The sequence below is a fragment of the Chrysemys picta genome, chromosome 3, assembly GCF_011386835.1.
Source record: "Chrysemys picta bellii isolate R12L10 chromosome 3, ASM1138683v2, whole genome shotgun sequence".
NCBI lineage: Eukaryota > Metazoa > Chordata > Testudines > Emydidae > Chrysemys > Chrysemys picta.
This window is the reverse complement of record NC_088793.1, coordinates 39,416,974-39,441,715: the sequence shown is the minus strand read 5'-3', so window position 1 is coordinate 39,441,715 and position 24,742 is coordinate 39,416,974. Positions and strand designations below refer to the sequence as shown.

Genomic DNA, 24,742 nt, shown 5'->3' with positions numbered 1-24,742 from the left:
TTTTTTTCTCTTTGATGCTATAACTCAACAGGTTGGCAGTTGTCACAGAATCCTATGAGTCAGAAGAATTAACCTTGCCAGTCAGCCTGAGAATGATAGTTAATTTGTTGACCTCAGTATTTTTGTGTAGTGCCTCAAGTTGAGGGAGGGGAAATATCTCAACTGTAAAAAGCATGTTCCAGGATTTTCCAACATGAAAAAAAAAGAAAATTCCTCTCCTATCATTGATATATATATATTGCAAATTATGAAAACAAACTAATTTTTTCAACAATAGTATACTTAATAATTTGTGGTATTTCACTTCACCTATGTAAATAATTAATAGAGGTGTGCAACTAAATAATAATGAATAATATACAAATATGATGAATTCAACATCTCTTTCTTCTGATGGAATGAATACCTGTTTGCATATTTCTATTTCCTTGTGTGTATATATCTGTTGTTTATTCAATGAATTTTTGCACATGTTTTAAGTCTATGGATTAACAGCAAAGAGTTTTCTGCAAGAGTATTCGATTCTTGACATTCAACGTTTGAACTAGATTGGGTAGTTATGATTGGTTACATAAATTACATATTAATTGTGTCTGTTCTCTTACTGGCTGTGTGTGAAAGCATTTGTGATAGCAATATTTGTGCATGCAAATTTAAACTTCAGTCTCTATAAATATTCCTACATGCTACTTGGAATTTGCTTTCCACAAATATTGTGCCAGTAAAATTTGATCATTTAAATGCCCAGGAGTGGCACCAATTCAATCAACCATCGTCTCGTCTCTGTTTTTTGGCTGGCTTAGAGATACCATGTCCCTTGCCAATACCATGCTGTTTCCTTGCCCCCTTCAAATTCTGTTCCCATCTGCGGTCATTAGGCATTTCCCATGGGCCTGGAAAGACTACTGGGCTGAAGTAACACACCTTATGGTCTCCACTTTGTATAAAATATTTTAATATTCATTGGAACAGGAACTGGATCCCTGGTCTCTGAGGTGAGTGTGCCAATGACGAGGCATTCTCATTCTCTCTCTGGCCCAGTGTATTTTATACCAAATGGAACAGCTTCAAAAGGATTGAAAGATACCCACCCCAGAACACTTAAGAGCCTGATTCAAATCAGACAGAGTGGGTATTTAAACTTGCATCTCCCACATCTCACATGAGTGCTCTAACCACCGGGGTACTGGGTATAGGACAATCCTCCTCCTCCTCCTCTTTTGTGTGGATTAGGTGTGTTCAGGGAACACAGATTGGCTCGAGCCCAACAGGTGAACTAACAGGGTAATGCTTAGTTTATGAATCTCACTGTGACTTAGGTGCCGAGCAGCTCTGTGGTGTCAGGATTTAGGCAGCTTTATACATGCCCACTGGCAGAAATTTAGGTACCAAAGGACTTTTGGCAGTAGTTGAGTCTGGTTTTGTGAAGGCCAGTGGTCCTTACAGATTAGATTTGAGGATTTAAGTATCTACCTGCCCCTTTAGTCGCCTAAGTCCCCCTGGTGAATCTAGCCCTGAGTACCTACACGAGAAACAGAAATTGGATAATTGAGAGCTCCTTAATCTAGCCAACAAAGATACAACAATATCCAATAGCTGGAAGCAGAAGCCAGAGATTTTACAGTAGAAATAATGCACACATTTTTAAAAGTGAGGGTTATTAACCATTGGAACTATTTACCAAAGGTTAGTGGATTCTCTATCACTTGCAATTTTAAAATCAAAATTGGATTATTTTTCTATAAAATATTCTCTAGTTCAAACAGAAATTAGTTCAGGGAAGACCTGTGGCCCATGTCATGCAGGAGGTATGACTAGATTATCATAGTGGTCCCTTTTGGTTTTACAATCTATGAATCAATTGTACTCCAACCGTTGTAGGGAAGAAAGCAAGCAAGAAAATGAATAAAATAGGATTAACAAATACTTGACTTACAGATGTATTGCGAGGTTTCAGAGTAGCAGCCGTGTTAGTCTGTATCCGCAAAAAGAACAGGAGTACTTGTGGCACCTTAGACACTAACAAATTTATTAGAGCATAAGCTTTCATGGGCTACAGCCCACTTCTTTGGATGCATAGAATGGAACATATATTGAGGAGATATATATACACACATACAGAGAGCATGAACAGGTGGGAGTTGTCTTACCAACTCTGAGAGGCCAATTAAGTAAGTGAAAAAAACTTTTGAAGTGATAATCAAGCTAGCCCAGTACAGACAGTTTGATAAGAAATGTGAGAATACTTACAAGGGGAGATAGATTCAATGTTTGTAATGGCTCAGCCATTCCCAGTCCTTATTCAATCCTAAATTGATTGTATCTAGTTTGCATATCAATTCCAGCTCAGCAGTCTCTCGTTGGAGTCTGTTTTTGAAGTTTTTCTGTTGTAAGATAGCCACCCGCAAGTCTGTCATTGAATGACCAGACAGGTTAAAGTGTTCTCCCACTGGTTTTTGAGTATTATGATTCCTGATGTCAGATTTGTGTCCATTAATTCTTTTGCGTAGAGACTGTCCGGTTTGGCTAATGTACATGGCAGAGGGGCATTGCTGGCACATGATGGCATATATCACATTGGTAGATGTGCAGGTGAATGAGCCCCTCATGGTATGGCTGATGTGATTAGGTCCTATGATGATGTCACTTGAATAGATATGTGGACAGAGTTGGCATCGGGCTTTGTTACAAGGATAGGTTCCTGGGTCAGTGTTTTTGTTCAGTGATGTGTGGTTGCTGGTGAGTATTTGCTTTAGGTTGGGGGGTTATCTGTAAGCGAAGACAGGTCTGTCTCCCAAGATGTATTGTGAAGTTTAATGAATATCTTTAAAATGCAAGGTATGTATAGTTGGACAAAATGTGCTATAAAGTTGCCAAGTATTATCATTATCTTTAAATATGAAGCAGTTTTACATGAAGCAGAATTATGCATAGAACTCCTCTTAGTAACAGGAAGAGCATCATAAACTGCTTTGAAAATTTACTCCATACTCTCCATTGAAAAACAAACCAAAAACCTACTATAAATTCAGGTGAGATATTAAATAGCAATTAGATTAGGTTAGATTTATAGGGTCATTAAAAGATAATTATCAGTTTGTTACCAGAAGCACCAGTTTAATTACACAATTAAATTTTAGATTGTTTTCATTATATACAGAAAGCTTACGATAATTCCAATTTACCTGGTCATTTTTAGATATGTCATTGAAGCCTGATTTATTTTGAATCTAGTGCAAAGAACAGCAGCAAAATCTTGAGGACCCTATGAATTAACTGTAAATATGTTTGCAAAAACTTAGAATAATTCAGCCAGTAATATGCTGTGCTAAATTATAAGCATCAGGTTATGTACCTCTTTACACTGTAAACAGGACTAGAAGATCTTAATCTGAAAAGGATATTAAACAAATGATAAAATATTACCTAAATGTGATATAATTTAGCTGTGCATATGTACATTTTATTCTTTTCATGTAAAATAGAACACAAGTTGACATTTAACACATAATTCACAATGTAACACATTAATGTGTTGTGAAAGGACAGTAACAGTGCTAATAAAACCAGAATACAATGTTATGAGTATTAGCAAATTATTTAAATCCTAGGTGGTCCAAATCAGAACCATAAACCAAAACACCTCTGAACTTTGGAAAAGTTTGGATCGAGATCTGAATCTTGTGGCCTGCGCCTATTTTTATTATTATGTTATGGGAGAGTTCTGTAGAATTGACTAGGAATGAAACCAATAGGATTCTAGAAGTTATTCATATTGCATACATTGAGAATTATATCCCTGCTATAATGTAAAATTCTGTTGTCTGTTGATTTAAAATCTCTAAAGAAGGTTGTCATTCTGTATTATATTTTCTAGGAATGTTCCATCTGAAAAAGAACCCTAAGCCAAGCACCTTTGAAGTCTGGTAAAATACAGATTAGAACTCAGGGGCATGGCTGAGAACCATCTTTTGTTAAAATCTATACTTCCTTTTCCCCCAGAAGCTTAGTAAAAGCATCATTCCATTTAATGAGCAGATCAATCTCACACTGATATTTCCCATGCGAGTCTTCAGACATTTGCCCTATGCATGTACTCTCAGCTCTGTTTTCTTGCATTCTCTTAGGCACTAGTCAGAATTACTTGTCTACAAAAATCCAAATAATAGTGAATCAGCTAAATACCGGCCTGGTAAATCCACACGTATGTGTGTTCCATTTGTTGCAATCATATGGAATGCTGTTGCACCATGTGAGGGCAAGTCTGTTTTTGGGTTGTACCAGAACAAAGTTTTTGAAAGGCCCACATAGTCTGACTTCCTCTCCTGTTAGACTGGCAACTCAGCAGCTGAGGTGAAATCCTGGTACCATTGAAATCAATGCAAAGCTCCCATTGACTTCAATGAGGCCTTAGTTTCACCCTTAATCCTTTCTTGCTGTTGTTTATTCCTGGATAAAGACTGGTAAATAATAGAGTGTTTGTCTCACACGTTACTTCATAAAATAGCTGAAAATATCATGATGTGATCCAATCCAGATACATCTAAAACAGGCCAGATCTTCAGCTGGTGTAAATCAATACAGTTCCATTGACTAGAGTGATGTTACACTGATTTGTACTATCTGGGAATCTGCTTCACACAGAATGGGGAGACTGGGGTTCAAGTCCCTGCTTCAATGAATATTTAATTATTTCATGCAAAGTGGAACAACCTTTAATAAAGCATTTATTTAATTCTATCCAGTCAGCCTGAACAGAGGTGCCATGGCCATGACATTGGAAAAGATATTTTGCACTTCCTCTGACACTCTGGTACTCAGACTAATGGATTGCCAATTTTTTAAAGTGATGGCACTGTATACTTGCATATAGACAGATTTCATTGACCCTATTGCAAACATCCTTGGTATAGAGACACACCTGGGCCCAATAATCACATTTGAATCAAAATGCCACTCACCCGCATCAACAGGTGGGGAAAATTGATGGGGCTGATAGTGAAAAGGGGACAGTCCAAGTAACAAGGATGGCAGACATTTGCCAAGGGACAATAGTAGCTCCTCCCCTGGGAGTCTCTGGCATCCATTGGCCAGCTAAGAGAGAGGGGTGCTGAGTGACCATCATTTCCCAGTTCCCAGGGTTTAGCTCAGTGCAGGGGCCATGTGGAGCCTCCACCCACCCTACCCACCTGAACTAGGAATGGGAACCCAGCCTGACAGATGCCTTGGGTCTGGCTGCCTGTTTAGGAGGTCAGGAAGGATTTTTTTCTCCTGTGGGCCAATTGGCAGAGGATCAGGGAGCTTTTTGCCTTCCTCAGAGCACCTTCAAGCCACAGTGGGTTAAGTAGAAACATGCTTAGTGGCCATGGGGTGGTGGTGTTTATTTGTTGTAACTTGTAGCCAGTTTCCAGTGCAGTTAAGAGAAGAAAATGAACGTTTCCCAGATGTAAAAGACCTGTGATTTGGGGGATGGGCCTTGGGCTAATGTGGGCCAAGGTCAAACCTTGTGCCATTGCAGGTCTAAGTCCTCACCCTACAGCACCTTACAACATTTAGGCCAGTGGTTAGAGCACTTACTTGGGGTGTGGGAGACCCAAATTCAATTCCCATCCCCCTTTGGCAGAGAGGGAGAAAGGATTCGAAGAAGGGTCTCCCACCATTCAGGAGAACGCTCTAACCACTGAGCTCTAGGATAGTCTGATATGGGGCTCTCTCACTCTCTTGTTGAAGCTGTTCCACTGTGGATAAATAATGAAATGGACATGTGGGGAGAGGGGTCAGGAAATGACTCTAGTCGTGTGGTTAGGGCACCCACCTGATTTAAGTGGGTTGCATCTGTGGAACGGAGAAAGAAAAGTGTATTTATTAATTATACCCTTAATGTACTGTTTATTAATACCATGTGTTTCCTTTCCATCTAGTTATCCTTTTTAATAGATTTTTTAAAATATTATGTCACATCTATGATTAGCAAGGAGTCAGACTTATTCAAAATGAATTATATGAAAAATAGAAATGACATAAGAAAAATTCTAAAGGATGCATTAAAAGTCAAAAATACATGTACTTTGTATTCTAGCCCTTGTAAGCTTCAAACTATGCAAAAAATCATCTCTTTGGGGCTTATTATATATGGAAAGACATTACTGGGCAAGATTGTACAGTCTCTTCAAATCTAAGGACTTTAGTTCTAGATCCCTCCCACAATATTATATCAAGTGTGCTGTAATATTTCTTTGTCCTTTATATCAAATGTATACTCTTCTCTTCATCTCTGCTTCCTCCTTCTCAGAGATTTTATATGCTAAGTATGGGATTTTCAAACACAGTATTGGCCTCTGTTCCTCAGTCAACAGGAGTATTACTATTGCACTCCCCTCAGAGTTGAATGCAGGGGCTTTTTGTCTGGCCAGTGGGAAGAAAAAGGGCCATCGCTCCTTTAAGTGTTCCCCCTCCCTTGGGGTCATCACCTTGAGTCAGAGTTGGACTGGCCCATGGTCACCTTGGAAAGGAAAGATAGGGAACAAATGTCCGAGTGGGGAGTGAATATGTTTTTCACTGATGTTTAGGAAGGAATAATTAACTGTCTGAGGGTGGAGAGGAGGCAGCCAAGCTAATTGCTGCTGTCACCTTGCGGCAGATGTCCAGTACTGGAAGAGGACTTAAGGGAAGGTGGCCCCTAGGAAAGCTGACAAAGGTGGGTTGGGGTTCCTACATCTGGTACAGCAGAAAGACAGCTAGCTCTCCCTTAATGCCCCCCTCTTAGTCCTCATATCAGGGGAGGGTGCTAGGGCCTCCATAAGGGGTAGTACCGGGGGTGGGGCTGATGGCAGCCCTTCCCAAGTAGATTAAGGAAAGAACAGATCTGCACTGTACGATTTAGTGGCAGGTATTTCCCAGATGAGTTGATAAAGTTGCATCCTAATTTGCCCACATCCTTTGCATCTTGTCTTTCTTCTTGTATGGCGGGGACAATGATTCCAATGGGAGCAGAGTTTGGTGAGGCCTGAATGCGATAGAAAACCCTGCCGTGTGTGTGTACTGGCAAACAAATGAACAAAATAAGAAAATAACATTTGTATATGTTCTCTTTATTTAAGTATTGTCAGCTGCAAAAACCTTTCAGTGCCCCATTAGTGATAAGACTCTGTGGCCAGAACCTTCTTCCAGTTCTACAGAATCGGTCCTTACTCTCGGCACAGAACAGTCACTTGGCTCCTGTGCTAGCAGTGTTTGTCAGCTCTTCCTCCCATTTTTTCTGTACTTCAGATGAGTTTGCTTTAAAAATAAGAATAATAAAAAGAATTTATTAAGTGTGATGTGAAACTGGTATAATGTCTCACTGATTGGGACATATATAAGTGTCAGTGTTACTATATACAAATATTCTCAGTTCAAACTGTCAGCCTTGGCCCCGTGATTAGATTTGGGATAAGTAATTAATTTATCTGAAAGAAAATTATAATGTAATCAAATTAAGTGATATTGTTAGTTCCCAATCCAGCAGAGTTTGGCACACAAGTCACATTACACACGCATATAGTCCCATTGAATTCCACCATATTCCTCACATTCATAAAGTTCTTCACTTGCTCAGTTTTTTGCTGGATTAGGGCCTTTTCTAAAATGTTATATCTATTTCAATAACTTATTTCACTTCAGCCCTTCCGTTACCTGTACCATTGCAGAAAAGCATACATCTGCTAGACTTGTATTAGAGATACTTTTCAAGAGAACGTTCTGAATGTTCCATTTAAAATCTTCAATTCCTCTTTTATTTTAATGTTGTGGATAAATTCTAATACATTCATTTGAGGGGTCTTAAGAAGTTACAGACAAACTGTGCAATATTTGCCATTGACTTTAATAGCAGTAGTTTTCAGCCCTCGGTTAATGTTTGGTCGACGTTTCAGAATTGTAAAGTGCTAAGTGTTGTTGTTCTTTGTGGTTTGCAAAGCTCACAAATTTTTATAGGATATAAATTACCAGAATACGTTTATAATGTCCATTTTCCTGTGTATTAAAGCAATACTTTTTTTTTAATTGAGCAAATAAAAATTGTGTTGTCATGAAGTCTTTGCTTGCATGTCTTTCAGTGATTCTGCATTTAGTTGGGATAACTAGTCTCGTGAAAAAATATGCTCCAATTACATTAGATTCATGTTCATTTTTAAAAAACTGCATACAAATAATTTTGTTTTAAGCACAAACAATTGAATTAAGATTAAGATTTTTAGAACTAAACATGTCTATTAAAAAGAAAAAAATAGACTTTTATGCCACATTGCTATTTTTAATAGCAGTGCATCAATTCTTGTTGTTATTTTGCATTAATTGCTATATAGTGCTGTAAATATGTATGGAATTGTGCAAAAGATGAATATGCTAAGAATTAGAGTCCAAAATATTTGTCATGTACAGACAAAATCCAGTTCAATATAGAAATATAAAAAACTTAGTATAAAGTTGCTTGTGAATTTACAGAGGAAATGCTTCCTGGAACAGGTGTAAATTCATTTTGTTTTATGAATTATAATATTTTCCTCTTTTTAATGGTTATTCTAAAAAGTACATTTGCAAAATATGGTTGGTGTAAAATTTGTATTAGTTTAGAATGATGAATGCAGGAGCAATATTTTTATGTTGTATTTTGGCTGATCAAAAGCACTAAAAAGTAAGATTCCTGCTGTTGAATTATACAGAATGAAGCTGTGCCCAGAATGAATGAATATATTTCATATGAATCAATGCCACAAAAAATATCATTGTGGTAGTTATAAGTGGAAGGTAGTCCACCCTTCCCCCCCTCCCCTCCCCGCACACACTCACATGAAGTATACGAATTAACGAAACCTGAGCCAGTATTCAGCTGATATGTGGAAATAACATGCTTGATAAGGCATTGGTAACCAGAGCACTAAATAGAGTTCTACAGGTCAATTCTATTAAAATGAATCTATACAATAGCACTTTTCTCAATGTATTTTTCACTCTTACATGAGCAATGTCACTGAATCTCATTTTGTTCATGGGAGATTTTATTTTGCAAAAAATATCTTAGAGTATGAAATACAGTGAACTCTCTGATGCTATCTGGAACTGTGCTGGATAAATTAAATTTTCTTCTTCACTCTAAATCCTGCATGCTCAGCTATTATTCTGCATGTTACCTCCAAACCGGCAAACATAATTAGTAAATATAGATTTTAAATAATATTTTGTAAAACATTCTGGATCTGCAGGTGTTGAACAGAAGAGGGGCTGAGAAAAACTCCTAATCCTAACAAGCTACATTTTAAACTGTATGCTTTTTCCAGTTATTTATAATTCAGAAAGAAAAAAAGAAAAGTTCTAGGATAGAACCTGTAAAAGAAATTGTGACCATGTAACCAATTTTCTAAATGTTCATGCCACTGCGGGCTAGTGAGGATTCCCAATGCATCTGTCCAGTTCTGGGCCTCTTGAAGTCCAACTTGTGCTCTGCATTGTTGGCAGCACCCTAGAGTTTCTGAAACAGCCTTAATATGAGTTTTGTTAGTTCAGTTCCCTTCCCTTTTATCCTGCCTGCTCTCTAGACAGATTCACAGTGTGGTTGCCAGCTGAGGTGGGTTTTCTGCAGGTTTCCCTGGAAGAATGTCAGGGGCTCTTTGATCACACTTTCTAATTAAGGTTCAGTTTTGTCCCCCATGAATTTTACATTGAGAAGAGGCGGTCTGGCCGGATGGTATGAAGTGCTGCACTAAGAGTCTAAACTTGCAAGAGAAAAGTATATGTAGAGTCATTAAAGTTTAAGGCCAGAGGGGACCACCAGATCATCTAGTCTGACCTCCTGTTTATCACAGCCCACCAAAACCGCCAAGCACAGTAAACCCAACTGAAATTAGACTAAAGTATTACAGCCCACAGGAGACTAGACTATTATGTGCCACAGGCAGAGAATAGGGACTGAGGTGCACCAGTGTCTGAGGCCCCCGCAGTGGCGGGGAAATGATTGTGTGATATACCCAGATAATTCTGGCAATTGACTAGCTCCCACATGCTGCAAAGGAAGGTGAAAAACCCCCAAGATCACAGCCAATCTGAGCCAGGGGCAGCCATTTCTTTCCAATGCCACATATTGTGATCAGTTAGACACTGAGCATGTGAGCTAGAACCAACCAGACAAGTACCTAAGAAAGGGAATGCTCAGTGCCAGCTGAGAGCCTTGGCCCACCCTGCCCAATGTCCCATCCCCAACAGTGGCCATCCTGATTGTTCAGAAGAGAGAGAGAGAATTAAAACAAAACAAAAACAGAAAACATTGGGGGAGAGAGGGAGGGAGGGAATCCCTTCCTGACCCTGCAGCTGGACAGCTGAAACCTTGAAGCATGAGCTTTTAGGAACATAAAATGGAAACCAGAAGTGAGTCCGAGGGCAGCTGAGCCCTGCCCCCTACCATCTCAAACAACCTCATTGTACAATCACACCCATAAATGTGTCCAGCTCTCTCTTAAAACTAATTGTTTGCCCCCACAGCACCTATTGGAAGTCTGTTCCAGAACCTCACCCCTCTGATGGTTAGAAACATTCTTCTACTTTCAGAAGTTTTTTCGTTTTTTCAAGACTAGGATTGACAACTTTCTAATTGCACAAAACTGAACACCCTAGCCCCTTTCCTTCCCTGAGGCCCTGCCCCCCTGCTCACTTGGTGGCTCGCTCTCCCCCACACTCACTCACTTTCACTGGGCTGGGGGGGTTCATGGTGTGGGAGGGGCTGCGGTTGAGGCAGGGGGCTGGGGTGTGGGAGAGTGAGGGCTCCATCTGGGGGTGTGGGCTCTGGGGTGGGGTCAGGGATAAGGGGTTTGGGGTGCAGGAGGGGGCTCTGGGTTTGGAGTGGGGTTTGGGGTTGGGGCACACGCCTTAGCTCCATGGCTCCTGGCACAGGCTTAAATCAATGGCTCCTGGTCAGCGGTGCAGTGGGGGGGCTAAGGCAGCCTTCCTGCCTGTCCTGACTCTACACTGTGCCCTGGAAGCAGCCAGCAGGTCCGAATCCTAGGCAGAGGCGCGGCAGGTGTCTCTGCGGGCTGCTCTTGCCCATAGGCACCCCCCTGCCACCTCCCATTGGCCACGGTTCCCAGCCAATAGGAGTGCGGAACCAGCGCTCAGGAGCGGACAGTGCACAGAGCCCCACGGCCCCCCCGCCTAGGAATCAGACCTGCTGGCCGCTTCCAGGGTGTAGCGCCATGCCAGGACAGATAGAGACTAGTCTGCCTTAGCTCTGCAGCATCACTGACCAGAGTCACCAGGGTCACTTTTCAAAACCTGGACACCTGCTCACCCTATTCAAGACCAGTTTATTCTTGTGCCAATATTGTCCTTTAGTTTAAATAGCTCTTCACACTCCCATTAGTGTATTTATAGAGATCAATATTATCCCCTCTAACCCTTCTTTTTGCTTGACTAAACAAGCCATGCTCTTCTAGTCTCCTCTCATAAGATAGGCCCTCCAGTCCTCTGATCATCTTACTAGCTCCTCTCTGCACCTGTTCCAGTACAAAGAAACTTGTAGACCATTTGTTATCCCTCTTCCTCACCCTTCATATGTCATTTCTCTTCTTCTGTTGTAAGCTTTTTCAGGGCAGGGATGTTGTTTTTCTTTGTTTGTATAGTGTCTAACAGTGTGGCCTCATTCATGAGCAGAGCCTCTGGGTGCTATATTCACTGCAGGTAATAATGTATCCAGTACATGTTATGGGCGAGTGTGATAGCACCACCTTTTATTAGGATTGCCAGACTCTTCTCATTATGAGACCCTATTTTTCAGCTGATTATAAATCTGCTAATTTTTTACTGTTTGGACTGAACTTGTCCACGCCTTGTGAATGCCTGAAGCTGTAATATTTTTGGAAGTTTCAGCAAAATAGTTAATCTGTTTCCAAGAACAAGGCTAAGGAAAAATACATTGTTTTGGCCAAGTTTAAAATCTTGGTGACCTTTCATTTGAAATGTTTTCGCACCCCTTAATGCTTTGGAGTGGCGGCTTAAATTTTGCAGAGGATGGTGTTTATGTCCAAGGTGTGCCTTTTGCCATCCTTATGAAAATCTGCTCAGATTTGTCTAAGTTCTAAGCCTTTGAAAATTGAAGTTTGCATGTAGTCAGTAAAGACTTCTTAAGATTTTAAGAGCTACAGTCCCCAGAGATTCTGTCTGCACTGAGCATGTCCAGCCCAAGGCTGAGCAGGACTTTCTCCTCAATTGCAGCTCTGGGCTGTTACAAGCCGTGCTGAGTCTGGGACTGGCTAGATGGGGAGAGTGGGACTGGGACAAGGAGCCAGGGGTCGGATTGAGATAAAACTGGAACAAAGACAGGTTGTCAGTGATGGGGCAGAAAGAATCCTGCTTGGAAGTAGTGGCCAGAAGAGTCTGTGCAGAGTCCAGAGTAGACTCCTTTCCAGAGCTTTGAATAGAACCCAAGTTTCCAGAGTCTCACTATTTATCTCTCATTTATCTCCAGTAAATATCCATGAAATCTACTGGCAAAATGTGTGTCTCATCCTTTTCCAGTGCTGGTCTACACAAAGAGTGACAACAGAGTAAATCACAGCAGGAATAGGTTAACTCTTGTGGCAAAAGTCTGTGTTGTGGATCTAAATATGCCTAACTTACTGATCATTCATGTGGGTGTTAATATGATGCCTCATGATGGAATTTGTTGTTGTTGTTGTTGTTGTTTGTTTGCTTTTTTAAAAAAAAATCCAGGAAAGCACACACACACACAAACTAAGTTAAGAAGAATATTGTTAAGGTTTCAGAATCAAGCAGTCAAAAGTTATGAAATGCCAGAATTAAAGTTGCCTGTGTAACCTGATTTCAGACCCCTTGTTTGTGTGCATGTGCAATCATAGAATCATCGAATATCAGGGTTGGAAGGGACCTCAGGAGGTCATCTAGTCCAGCACCCTGCTCAAAGCAGGACCAATCCCCAACTAAATCATCCCTGCCTGGGCTTTGTCAAGCCTGACCTTAAAAACCTCTACGGATACAGTCTTTAATTACACGGTCACATACTATTTTTCCCACAGGATCCCTATCTTAGAGCACAGAAGGGGAGGTGCTCACTTAATGCATAGCTATTCAATATTTTATTTTATCCTCATTAGTCAGTGTGTGGCCTCATGCCTTATCTGAACCATGTTCTAAAGACAGAATTATTAATTTTCTCATGAGTTTCTTTATAACACTCATCTGTATGGTATCTGAATGCTTCACAACTACTAGTGAATTGATTTTCACAACACCTCTGTGAGATGGGGGGAATTATTATCCCCATTTTACAGATGGGAAACAGATAAATTAAAGTCAAAAGTATCCTCTAATTTTGGGTATCCTAGGACATGATTTTCCAGAGTACTTTATATGTTCAAAGCACAGCTCCCATTGATTTCTGTGGCAGCTTTGAGTGCTCAGCGCAAGTCAGGACACAAGGTCTGAGGTCAGTCTTCCAGAAAATGAGGAATGCAAAATTAGTGGCCACCTGTGAAATGTTGAATTTAAGCAACTTGACTAGCATCACACAGGAACTCTATGGCAGAAGCAGGATAGAATCCAGTTCTCTAGGGCAGTATTCAAATGCCCTAACCATGGGACCATCCTTTCTCTTCCTAAATCCCCCTGCCTCCTTTACTACACATCTTCCAATTTCTGCAACAAACGATGCAGTGGTTCTACAGATAACCGCTTCCTTAACAATACAACCTGGATTTATTCCCTGAGCAGCTCCATCCTGTGTACTCAATTTTGGGTCCTGTAGGAAAAAATAATATGTCATTGTAATGGTGTGGCTGCATATGGAGCACCACTTCGTGGTGATGGGTTGCTTTAACAGGCACCCTGTCCTTACTAACTCCCTCCTACAGACCCCTTAAGCACTCCAGAAAGTCTTTCTTGTGGCTTACAGCACCATTTCTGGGGACGGTTTAACACTAAAAATAGTCCTATTCTTTAATCACAGAATAATCAAACATAAAGTCCAAAATAATAAACTCAACTTGAAACCACCAATATCCAGTGCTCTGGCCCTGATTCCATGCTTTCTCTCTGGCCGCACCCCTGCAGTTTCCTGCTTTTTTTTTTCCCAATATTATATCACCTGCCTCTCTCAGGTGAGGCTCCTCTTGTAGTCAGGGCTGGCTTAGACCCAGGCTCTCCAGACCACGGGCAAGTCACCCTGATACAGTGAACATGTAATTAAAGACAGCATCATAACACATATGCACAAGGTCACAGAATTAAGGTTGTGCAGGCAACCTTAATTCTGGCATTTCCTAACTTTTGAGTGCTTGATTTTGCAATCTTAATCTTTTAATGTATTGTTTTCATGAAATATAAACATGAGTCACCTTAACTAGAAATAACTTCAGCATCTCAGCGTTTTCATATTAACAGTTGTTGACAGTGCATGGTAATGTTGTCTAGCTATTGGAAATAACTACTGTCGCTCCTGTTCATTAGCATTTCAGAAGGAACTTCAAATAGACATACAGAAAAGATTTCATGTGTGTTAATTTTATTGAGAAGTGTGGAGTCAACATGAACAAGGATCATAAAAGGCCAGTTTTAACATAGATATGTCATCAAGCAGGCATATTTGAAAAGCTGCTTTGAAATGTTGTACAGAATCCTGAGTAAGACCTTGTATCAAATCCACAGAAGGGTCACATTGAGGAAAACACAATATTAAAATATTCCAGTGTGTCTGAAATTTGTTTTTAATGAGACATCTTGAAATAATTTACTTTAGGCCAACTTACACATACATGCCCTGGATTCCATCTAATAGGCAGGTGTCAGAATACAGTTCACAACATTTTGTTTCATATAAGCAAGGAAGATATTTTAACTATAACCTATATGTTACAAGGTGGAGCCTTCCTTGAGCACCCTCCTGAAACAGGCTGGGGCATGACAAATAACTGCCTCCGTTTTCCTTTGGAATTCACCCATACAAAGGAATATTGTCTCTTGATGGCAAATTCAAACTCTTTTATTTATAAACTGCCATAGTGCACAGATCCCTCATAGTAAAAACAATTTCTTTCAAATCCCCAAAGTAATACAAGATTATAACACAGCAGCTCTTCAATCCCTTTTAAATGTGACCATTCCAGATTACCCACCAGGGTCATTGATCATTCTGTGCCAGTGCCTTGAGCACCTATTCCAGGGTCTCACTCTCCAGGCCATCAAATTGAGAGTTGCAAGACCCGCTTCTCTCCTGCGATACATTTCCCATAGCCTCAAGTCAGGTGTCCCACCAGCCAGGCCTCCCTGCCTAACTCTCCTCCTGAGATTCACCATTAACCCACTTCATTCCCTTCTTCATCAGGGCCTCTGCATGAGCTTTCCTTTAACTTGGCAAGGGTTCCCCAGCTCTGGCCAGTCCTCATCATTAACCTTTTGCTCTTCCCAGTGGCTCTCTGCACCAGCTGGCTGCTGCTGCTGCTTCTCCTCCTACTTCTCCCTGCTCCCACCCCGGTCTCTCCTTTCCCTCCTCAGAGAGCTCTTACCCAACCTTCTCTGTTTCTCTGTCAGTGCTTTCAGGCAGCTCTGACTCACCAGGTCTCTCTTCCAACTTGGAGCCAGGTGCCCGCCTTTAAGCCCAATTGGAGTGAGCTGACAAGTCACAGGTGTACTGGCCTCTTTCCCTTTAAAGGGCCAGTGACACCCGTGATGCTATTCTTTTCTTCTCTGTCAATAACTCTCCTAGGAGTTCTCAAACTGTGGTCTGTGGAACATTGCTTGGGTCCTGCCAAGAGCTGGCTAGAGACATAGGCCCAGATCCACAAAGGTGTTTAGGCTTCTAATTTCTATTGATTTCAGTAAAAGACATTAAAAGAGAACTAAAAGTAGACTAAATGGGTGCCTAATATTAAATTTCCATGTCAGTGATTGCTGTAGTCATCCAGAGGGATGTTGTGCAATCACAAACATAAAGGAAGGTGGTTGTCACAGTCATGACTGGAAAGGGATGGTGGTCTATGCTTTGGTGAATGGGAGAGGAGATGGTCCTGTCGATGATCTCTATTAATATGTGGTCCACATCCTGAAAGTGTTTAATAACCTCCAAGCTAAGGCCTTTGAAGATTATTCAGATTCTACGTCAGTGAGCATTTGCAATGTGTAACCTTTCTCCCCTAATAGATATAGCTAAACCCAAAGTATTTCTGTTAAAAGATGTTTTCTGGGACAAGACTATGTCATGTCTTTAATGAAGGTTGCTCCTCATTAGATCTATGGCATTGTATTTATCAAACTGAAAAAGCAACACATTTTGTCTTTTTGTTTTTGTTTTGTATTTTAGTTTGCAGGTCATTTGCAAACCAGTTCTGTTAGGTGCATAACTCTTCAATATTCACTAATTCTTTGTGAACGGCTCACTTTTAATATTCACTGTTTGTGGCCCTGTGATTGGTTAGGTGTGTGCTGTTTTTTTCAGCTTCCTGATTTAAAAACTTGTTTATAAAGTTAAGCAAGTGTTTAAGTGATTTGTTGAATCATGCCCTGAATGACAGAATCTTTTCAGTAGAAGAATAATGTAGAACAAATGATGAATAACAATTCATGACATTTTATAATGAATATGTGAAATGCTGGATACTCATAAACATGTTAATAATTTAATGGCAGTCACTAATATTCTTGCCAATAGTATGATCCACAAACAGCAGCAAATCAAAATCAAACTGCTTATTCACAAATCTTTTTTCCCATTACTCAACCAGCTCTAGTACTGATAGATGAATTACATCAACTGTGCAGACATTAAAAAATGTAGCTATATAAAATGTCAATGTTGTAACTCAGTTGAAGTTCCTTTTATGTTAGAATATCACTAAGTTTGACAAAAAATTGTATTTTGATCATAACAACAAGATATTTTAAAATATTGGCATGAGAAACTTCAAAAGCAATAAATACTAAAATTGAAGAATACACCTCTACCCCGATATAACGCGACCCGATATAACACGAATTCGGATATAACGCAGTAAAGCAGCGCTCTGGGGGAGTGGGGATGTGCACTCCAGCGGATCAAAGCAAATTCGATATAACGCGGTTTCACCTATAACGCGGTAAGAATTTTTGGCCCCTGAGGATAGCGTTATATTGGGATAGAGATGTATGTCAAAATGTCTATTTTTCAACATCTCAAGCTTTACTACTTTAAAAAAAAATACCAAAAGGATCAACTTTCTACCTAGAGTTTTATTAATTTATCAGTTTCCTACAAACCATTCATTTGTTAGAACTTATTTTTTGAGGTCTGGCATTTCAAAAAGGTTATCCAGATATAAAATTTTAAATAAACAAATCTCTAAAGATGACATTGCTGTTTATGAGACATTAATATGAGAACCAGGTATTGTTCCCTTGGAAAAACTCAGGCTTTTAGTAAATCAAGAGGCTACATTAAACATTTTGGAAAGCTCTATACAGTGAAGTCAGTGGGATTTTTGCTGTTGATGTCAATGTGAAAACCTTCAAGCCCCTTTTTAAATTTATAGCCAGGAGTGCTGAAGACTGCCTGTCTTTACAGTCTGAATCCAGTTCACATGAAGATATAAATATATGTTAAATGTGCACATTGTGTATTTTGGTCAGTAACTGCAATACCAATGCTATTAGAGATGTGGATAGAGGTAAATTTAAATGTTAATAGACTTTTAATTGTAAAGCACTTTCATAAGTTTAGCCTCAAACTCTTTTTAATCTAAAAAGAGGTCAAAGAATTAACATTCATATTTCAGCGGCTGACAAGAGAGTAGTGCTAGTTAATTGGTTTAGTAATAACCATTGGTACTGTGGTGGCACCTTACCGTAGTTTTACAAGGCTTCAGCGAAATCTTGCAAAATCAAAAAGACTATTTTCAAAGGTTAAAGTAGACAGAGAGGTAAGCAGACAGATACTGATCTCATAGTTAGACAGTTGCCAGTGATTTGATTATGTACACAAAGTTTGTTAGAAACCGTGTGAGAACCAATTATTATATAATCGATTTAGCCTTTCGAGTCAGTTCTAAGTAGTCTTCCAAAGTCTCTCTCAGAAGATTTTACAAATAGTTCTTTTTAGTTTGGATTGTTTAGTTTTTCATTTTGTAGTGAATAGGTATAGGTCAGATCAGGCAGGTTCTAAAGAACTGTTTTGGAAAAAAAAAACAGCCTAAGTGAACAGATCTCTGATAATATGTTGTAAATATATATTATTTTTACAGAATGTAATTTTTTTATCAATAGACTGCTGTAATTCTCTCCTAGGGTTACAGGCTTGGTGTCTTGTCACAAGCAGAAAATAAGATGTACTGTTATTGGATAAAAGTAACAATGATACTGTATGAAACTGTATTCTCAACATTAATATTTTTTCCAGTCTAAAACATATATGTGCAGCTGGCAAGGAGTAACCCTGTGTTTCACAGTTGACTTTGCCTTGGGATTCACCTGTTTTGAAAGTAAAACAAAGGTAAGAGGAAAAGGAGCTAAAACATAATCTGTTCTATTCTACTGTTAATGAGTTTGGTTTTAATAATATTTTACAGTTACCTAGCACTTTTGATCCCAAAGCACGTTACAAAGTCTGTTGATAGGGTCCCACTTTGAAATGCACCCAGCTGTGAATTGGAAAGGGATAGCCCGCCTGTGCCATAAGCATGGAAGGGGGCATTTTGGCCAGTGACACCAAGACAAATGATTATTTTTACAGAAAACAAACAAAAAAAAAGCCATTGGATTTTTAACCCAGATGTCAGTTTCTAAGGTTTCACCCCAAAAAGAAACACAAGATGGACAGCGGTTTACTCACCTTGAGAAAATGAAGTGGTGTGTGATTTGAACACCATAAGACAATTAAAAGACTGAATTGGGCTTAGCCCTATGTGGAGTTTCAAGAAGCAAGGAGAAGATTAAGAAACCTTCCTTTCCCTTCTAGCTTTGCAAGACCCAGCAAAGGCTGGTCCTTGTGCTCTACTGATTCTGGTGTTAGATTTCCTAATGTGGATGGAGACGGGAGATGGCAGTGGCAGGCCCCTGTATACTGAAGCCGCAGTAGTGGAGAGAGAGCCACTTTCTACATCTGCAGAGGATGCAAAGCCAGCAATTCAATTAAAATTTAATGTGAACCTTATTGCATTTTGTGAGCGAACTCCTGAGCTTAGATAAATTGGTGTAAGTCCTTTTACTTTAACAGAACTATGCTGATTTACACCAGCTGAGAATCTGTGTTTTTAGCAACACAGTAACTCTGGCAATAAATCAATCAATCAACTTTTAACCTTAACACTGGGGGCTTACTCTTAGAACAGAGCTATATTTTTTTAAACATGTGTGAAGGAAGTTGATCGAATGATTTAGAGGAAAGCAAAAAAATGCCCTTCTTTGAAATATGGACCAAAGTATTTAGTTTTTAGAATATGTATCTGTAATTTGAAGGTGGCTTTGCTTAAAGACTTCATGATTAGGATCTGCTCTCATTGATGCTGGTGTAAATCTGGAATAATTCCATAGCATGTGCAGTATTATTTACTAGGGTATAAAATTTCAAGAGCTGTAAATTCACATTCTTCTTTCTTTCTTGCAAGAGTGTTGGTATTAATTACATTGCATTGGCCTTCACAAATACATTCTACATATCGTTCTTATTTCAGCAGTTTCAGTTGGCTATGGCTTTTCTGTACACTTCTTATGCTAAATTGTTGTCATAGTGCTGTTAGGTACTTTCAAACAGATTCTGCATTCCGCTCCACAGTTGGCTGCAATTCAGTGAGAAACAAAGTGATTCCTGTAAAAGTAAAGTCTGGAGAGCATTTCGGGATCCTTTGGATGAATATTACCAAATAAATAAAATAAATATTTATAGGTTTTTTTAAATAATAACCTTAGCCTTTGTTTTCCTGTCCTATATTCTGAAACAGAACACTAGTGTGAAATGAAAATTAAATGCCTCCCTGAAGAACTCTACCCAGTACATTACAAACATCAACAAGTCACTTGGGGAAATGGTGACACCTGGCTATATTTTCCTGTTTAGTTTCAATGAGTTTTGGTATGACGGTCTCCTACTTCCACTAACTAAGAGGACAGGGAACCTTTTTAAAAAATTAAAAAAGCAACAACATCTTTGTACAGTCAAAGGAGAACTGTCCACAAATCTCAGGCAAGACTTTTTAAAATAGATTAATTTAGAATAGAGAACTGCAGGTTTGATACAGAAAAATGGCTGACCTAATATAGAATCATAGAATCATAGAAGATTAGGGTTGAAAGAAACCTCAGGAGATCATCTAGTCTAACCCCCTGCTCAAAGCAGGGCCAACACCAACTAAATCATCCCAGCCAGGGCTTTGTCAAGCGGGTCCTTAAAAACCTCTAAGGATGGAGATTCCACCACCTCCCTAGGTAACCCATTCCAGTGCTTCACCACCCTCCTAATATCCAACCTAGACTTCTCCCACTGAAGTTTGAGACCATTGCTTCTTGTTCTGTCATCTGCCACCACTGAGAACAGCCGAGCTCCATCCTCTTTGGAACCCCCCTTCAGGTATTTGAGGCTGCTATCAAATCCCCCCTCACTCTTCTCTTCTGAAGACTAAATTATCAAATTATCCCATTCATTTTCAAGAGCAAAAAGGGAAACATTACCTTAATCAGTATTTAATGGCAGATCAGAGTACCTGATCAATACATGCTGTCCTGACTAATTCAGTTTATTAGGGGGAAAACGTTGCAGAAAAATGCTCAACCTCAACAGCAATCTCACATCGACACATTAACAGAAAGTACAAGACTCTTTTGACAGTAAGGGAAACTAGAGGGCCTTGCTGGGAACAGCTTGCCATGTTGTCTGCATACAAATCTGTGCAGAAGGTAGTTGGATTCACAATTCTATTTCAACCTTAAGCATTGGCCATGAGTGTTCTGTGGAACTGAGCTGAGGCCTTTTGCATAGTCATCCCTCTCCTTCAAAAAATGTCCCCTTTCCCCTACATCCTTTGTTGCCTTCAGAGAGACTTCTCATCAGCCCAATCCTGTTTCATGCTAGGGTCCCTGAGACTCCCTTCACTGGGGTTGTCAGTGTTCTACATGGTGGTTCCTCAATCATTTAACTTCAGGAAGTGGAATTATGACAGGAAAGGGCCACTGCTCCCCACCCCAATCCAGTGTTTTTCTAGAGACAGGAAATATCAGCTCCCCATAGGAAAAAAAAAAGCATTTCTTTGCCCACAGTTGCTGATTTTGCTGAGGCAGCAATGGATAGCAGCAACTAATCTGTAATATGATAGTTTTGGAACATAGGTTGTCCAGCTACTTTGTACTGTGGTTTATGAGCCTTCCCTAGTATATGCTTTAGAGCAGAAGAGCTATTGTGTTAGGAAATCTGGGGTACTACGTACTGCTGGCTCAGCTGAGCTGGGGGGGGGGGGAACAGAAGGAGTGAATTAGGATTTTCTGCCTCCTCTCAACACTTTTCTGATCAAGGTCCTTATCTAGTACCCTTCCACTCTCATTCAAAGGATTAGAGACTATTCAGAGCCCTGTGAAAGCCACCAGATCCCCACACCATATAGATAAGTCTGGTATCTTTTTCAGTTGACGTTTGATCAACTTGACAGTTAATCTTTGTCCATCGCTAGGAGGAGCTTATCACCCAGTGTGACCAATGCAAATCCCATACCATCCCGAACCCAAGAACGTGGCTCTATCCTTTTCTTATTCCTCCTTTCCTATATCTCTTCCTCCAGTTAAAAAAATATAGTACATGTAACTAACAAAGCTGTGCCAATTCTTCACCAGGTTGATTTGCTTGTGTGTTCTCATTCCCTAACCTTTGTCTGTTTTTTTCTTTATATTATAAGCCTTTCGGGCTTATGTCTCTTTCTATATTTGTACAGCGCCCAGCATGCAGTAGCTCCAATACTGATTGGAGCATTTGGGCACTAAGATAATATAAATATTTCCTTATCATCATCAAGGGAATATGAGGACGCTGATATAATAATTAACAACAATGTTAAGCAATCGTTTCTTTAATTACTCATTTAAGGGAAGCTGAGACCCTGCTCTCTAGTAAGCAAGCATCAATCATCTAAATAACAAATAACTTAACGCTCCTCTTCTTGATTTTACTAACCACATGTATCAGGAGTCCAGTTTGCATGGAGAGTAGTTCAAAGCTATCCAGTACATCCATCTTCTGGGTGAGTGAAAATAATCTAACCTCTGCTGAAGAGGACTTGGCATTTCTTCCTGCTCTAATTGGAGCTGCGACCACAGAGCAGCCATCCGGGTCAAAATCCAATCAGTATTATCTTCCAAATATTGAAAAATATTCACAGTCAAAATGTCTGCTGTTTCCAGGTGAGACATACTGCTAGTCCACAGGCAGAAAACATCTTGCAGATGTGGATTTTTTTAAAAAGCCAGATTTAAAAAAAAAATAAAAACACAGTTAACTGCTTTTCTGCCATTATTTCATTTTAAATGGCTTTCAAAGCATTCAACTGGGAATGATTCATGTTTCCTCCACCAGCTCCCAGGGATCTGGTCGCACCCCAGTGTGCATACACATTTCCATTAATGTTATTGGAGGTAACAGAAACATCAGAAGGAAATTGTACTCTGATTGTTTGGTTTCATTTTTTTACATTTCTGACTCCAAGACTAATGTGTGGAAAACGTTTTGAGAAGCGAAGAAAATTACAGTGATTTTTAACAATTAATTTCCAAATGTTGATTTCAATAAGTCTCTCTTTGTAATTTTTAAAAATACCCCAGTAAACCCAGTGATTCACTTGTAGCATAGCTCCATGTATTGCTATGTAAGAAACCTGAGGCTGGCACAGACCTGGGGATTCTTATTTCTTGGCTTTCAAATGATTGAATAACACACACTATAGTGCTTTCCATGTCTGTAGCACATTTCATCTAAGGATTTCAAACCACTTTTACACATTATTATTTTACATTACATTTAACTTCTCGATGTTGGATCAAAATTGCTCAATAATGCAAAGTTTTGGGTATAAGAGTATAATGTCAAAGAGTCCTAATTAACATTTTTTTTTTCAGAATGTGCTCTGGAGGTTTAAATTCTCTCAGCTCAAGGGGTCTTCAGACGATGGAAAAACAAGAGTAAAGCTTCTTTTTCAGAATCTAGACACCAAACAAATTGAGATGAAGGTATCTGATATAGTCTCTCTCTATTTAAAAAAAATTAAATTGAATTTATATCAAAGAAATGAAAGTTTTCATTAAATACTGTGCATGTTTACAATCAACAGTTAAATCATGTATTATTATTTTTTTCATATTCTCTAGAAGCTGTGCAACTAATAAAAGTTCTGTGGTGTCTCTAGATTTATTACACCATATATGTGATTCTGTTCCTGAGATGTATTCTGAAAAATTGTGATATATTCATTCAGAATGATAATTTCTCTGAAGTGCCTTCTGTTAAGTGTAGTTTTTCAGCAATAAGTATAATATCTTAAAACCCTGATTTTAAAATGGATATAAGAAAAATAGTTTAAATGTTTTATTTTAAAGTATTTTAATATATTTTTAAGATGCCACATAGCAAAGTTAGCGCTTTAAGAAAAAAAGTAGATTTTTCTGACTTCTTAATAAAAAAATATTAAGTAACTATTATTATCTATTATTAATGCCTACATAAGGGTACAGTCTTGCAAGGGGCAGACAGCACCCTAACTCCCATCGAATCCATTGGTTTTGAAGTGAGATGAGAGCATGAAGTATTGTGCAGGATCAGGTATTAAATAGTGATAAGATACAGTTTGATTACATAGCAACTGCTGTATGATTCACAATCCTTTTTTCTCCAAATAACTTTAGACAAGACCTTTAGCCTCAAAATTCAGATCTGGGTATAAGACCTCAGTGTAGTGATGTTTACATTCAGAGTACTGGTTTGATGCATAGACCTAGTGCTTACTATGACATTTGGAACTGGGTCCAGGTTATGGACTTTGATCCTGCCAAAGTTTGAGGGTGTTTCAAGTTGCCTGTGGAGGCGTTGGCATGGGAGAAAGCTCATGGCGTTGACATGGGAGAAATGGTGCATTGTGCCTGGGGTCACTAGCAGAGCAGACGAGGTTGGAGAGTGGCAAAGTGAAATACAGAGAGACGTGTGTGAGGTAATATCTTCTATTGGGGCAACTTCTGCTGGTGAGAGAAAAGCTTTCAAGCCACACATAGCTCTTCTTCGGGTCTGGGAAAGGTACCCCCAGAGTCAAAGCAAAATGCAAGGTGGAACAGATTGTTTAGCATAAATAATTAGCACATATTGTAAGGGACCATTAATTTAGAGTGGCCTGTTAACACGTCTGCAGTCATAGGACAAAAAGAGAGGGATAGTGGGTTACAGATTGTGGTAATAAACCATAAATCCAGTGTCTCTGTACAGTTCATGATTTTTAGAGTCTAGCAGAGTAATGCATTTAAACTCCCAGGCTCATCTTTTAAAAGTGTTGTGCAGGTTTCCTTTGAGGATGAGTACTGATAGGTCAGATCTAGAGTGATCACACTGTGAAGAGTGGTCACCCACAGTAGTGGGGTGTTTTTGTCTTTTATCATTTTCCTGTGTGAGTTCATTCAAGAGTGTAAATAGTACCTCACTCGCCTTGTCTGTCAAATATCCTGGGACTGACAAAGCTACAGCTACAATGCATGCAATGGTGAAATACAATCAGAT

The 24,742-nt window shown here is 39.4% G+C and overlaps 1 protein-coding gene across 4 annotated transcripts in view; it reads left to right on the top strand.

The window, feature by feature from the left end:
* Positions 1–24,742, top strand: part of SNTG2 (syntrophin gamma 2) — a 467,752-nt gene that overhangs the window by 423,731 nt on the left and 19,279 nt on the right. For all 4 annotated transcript variants that reach the window (XM_008163718.4, XM_042848764.2, XM_024101595.3 and 1 more), the window contains exons 15-16: positions 18,407–18,499; positions 23,101–23,211. In XM_008163718.4, coding sequence (XP_008161940.1) covers positions 18,407–18,499; positions 23,101–23,211 — 204 coding nt within the window. The remainder of the gene's footprint in view (positions 1–18,406; positions 18,500–23,100; positions 23,212–24,742) is intronic.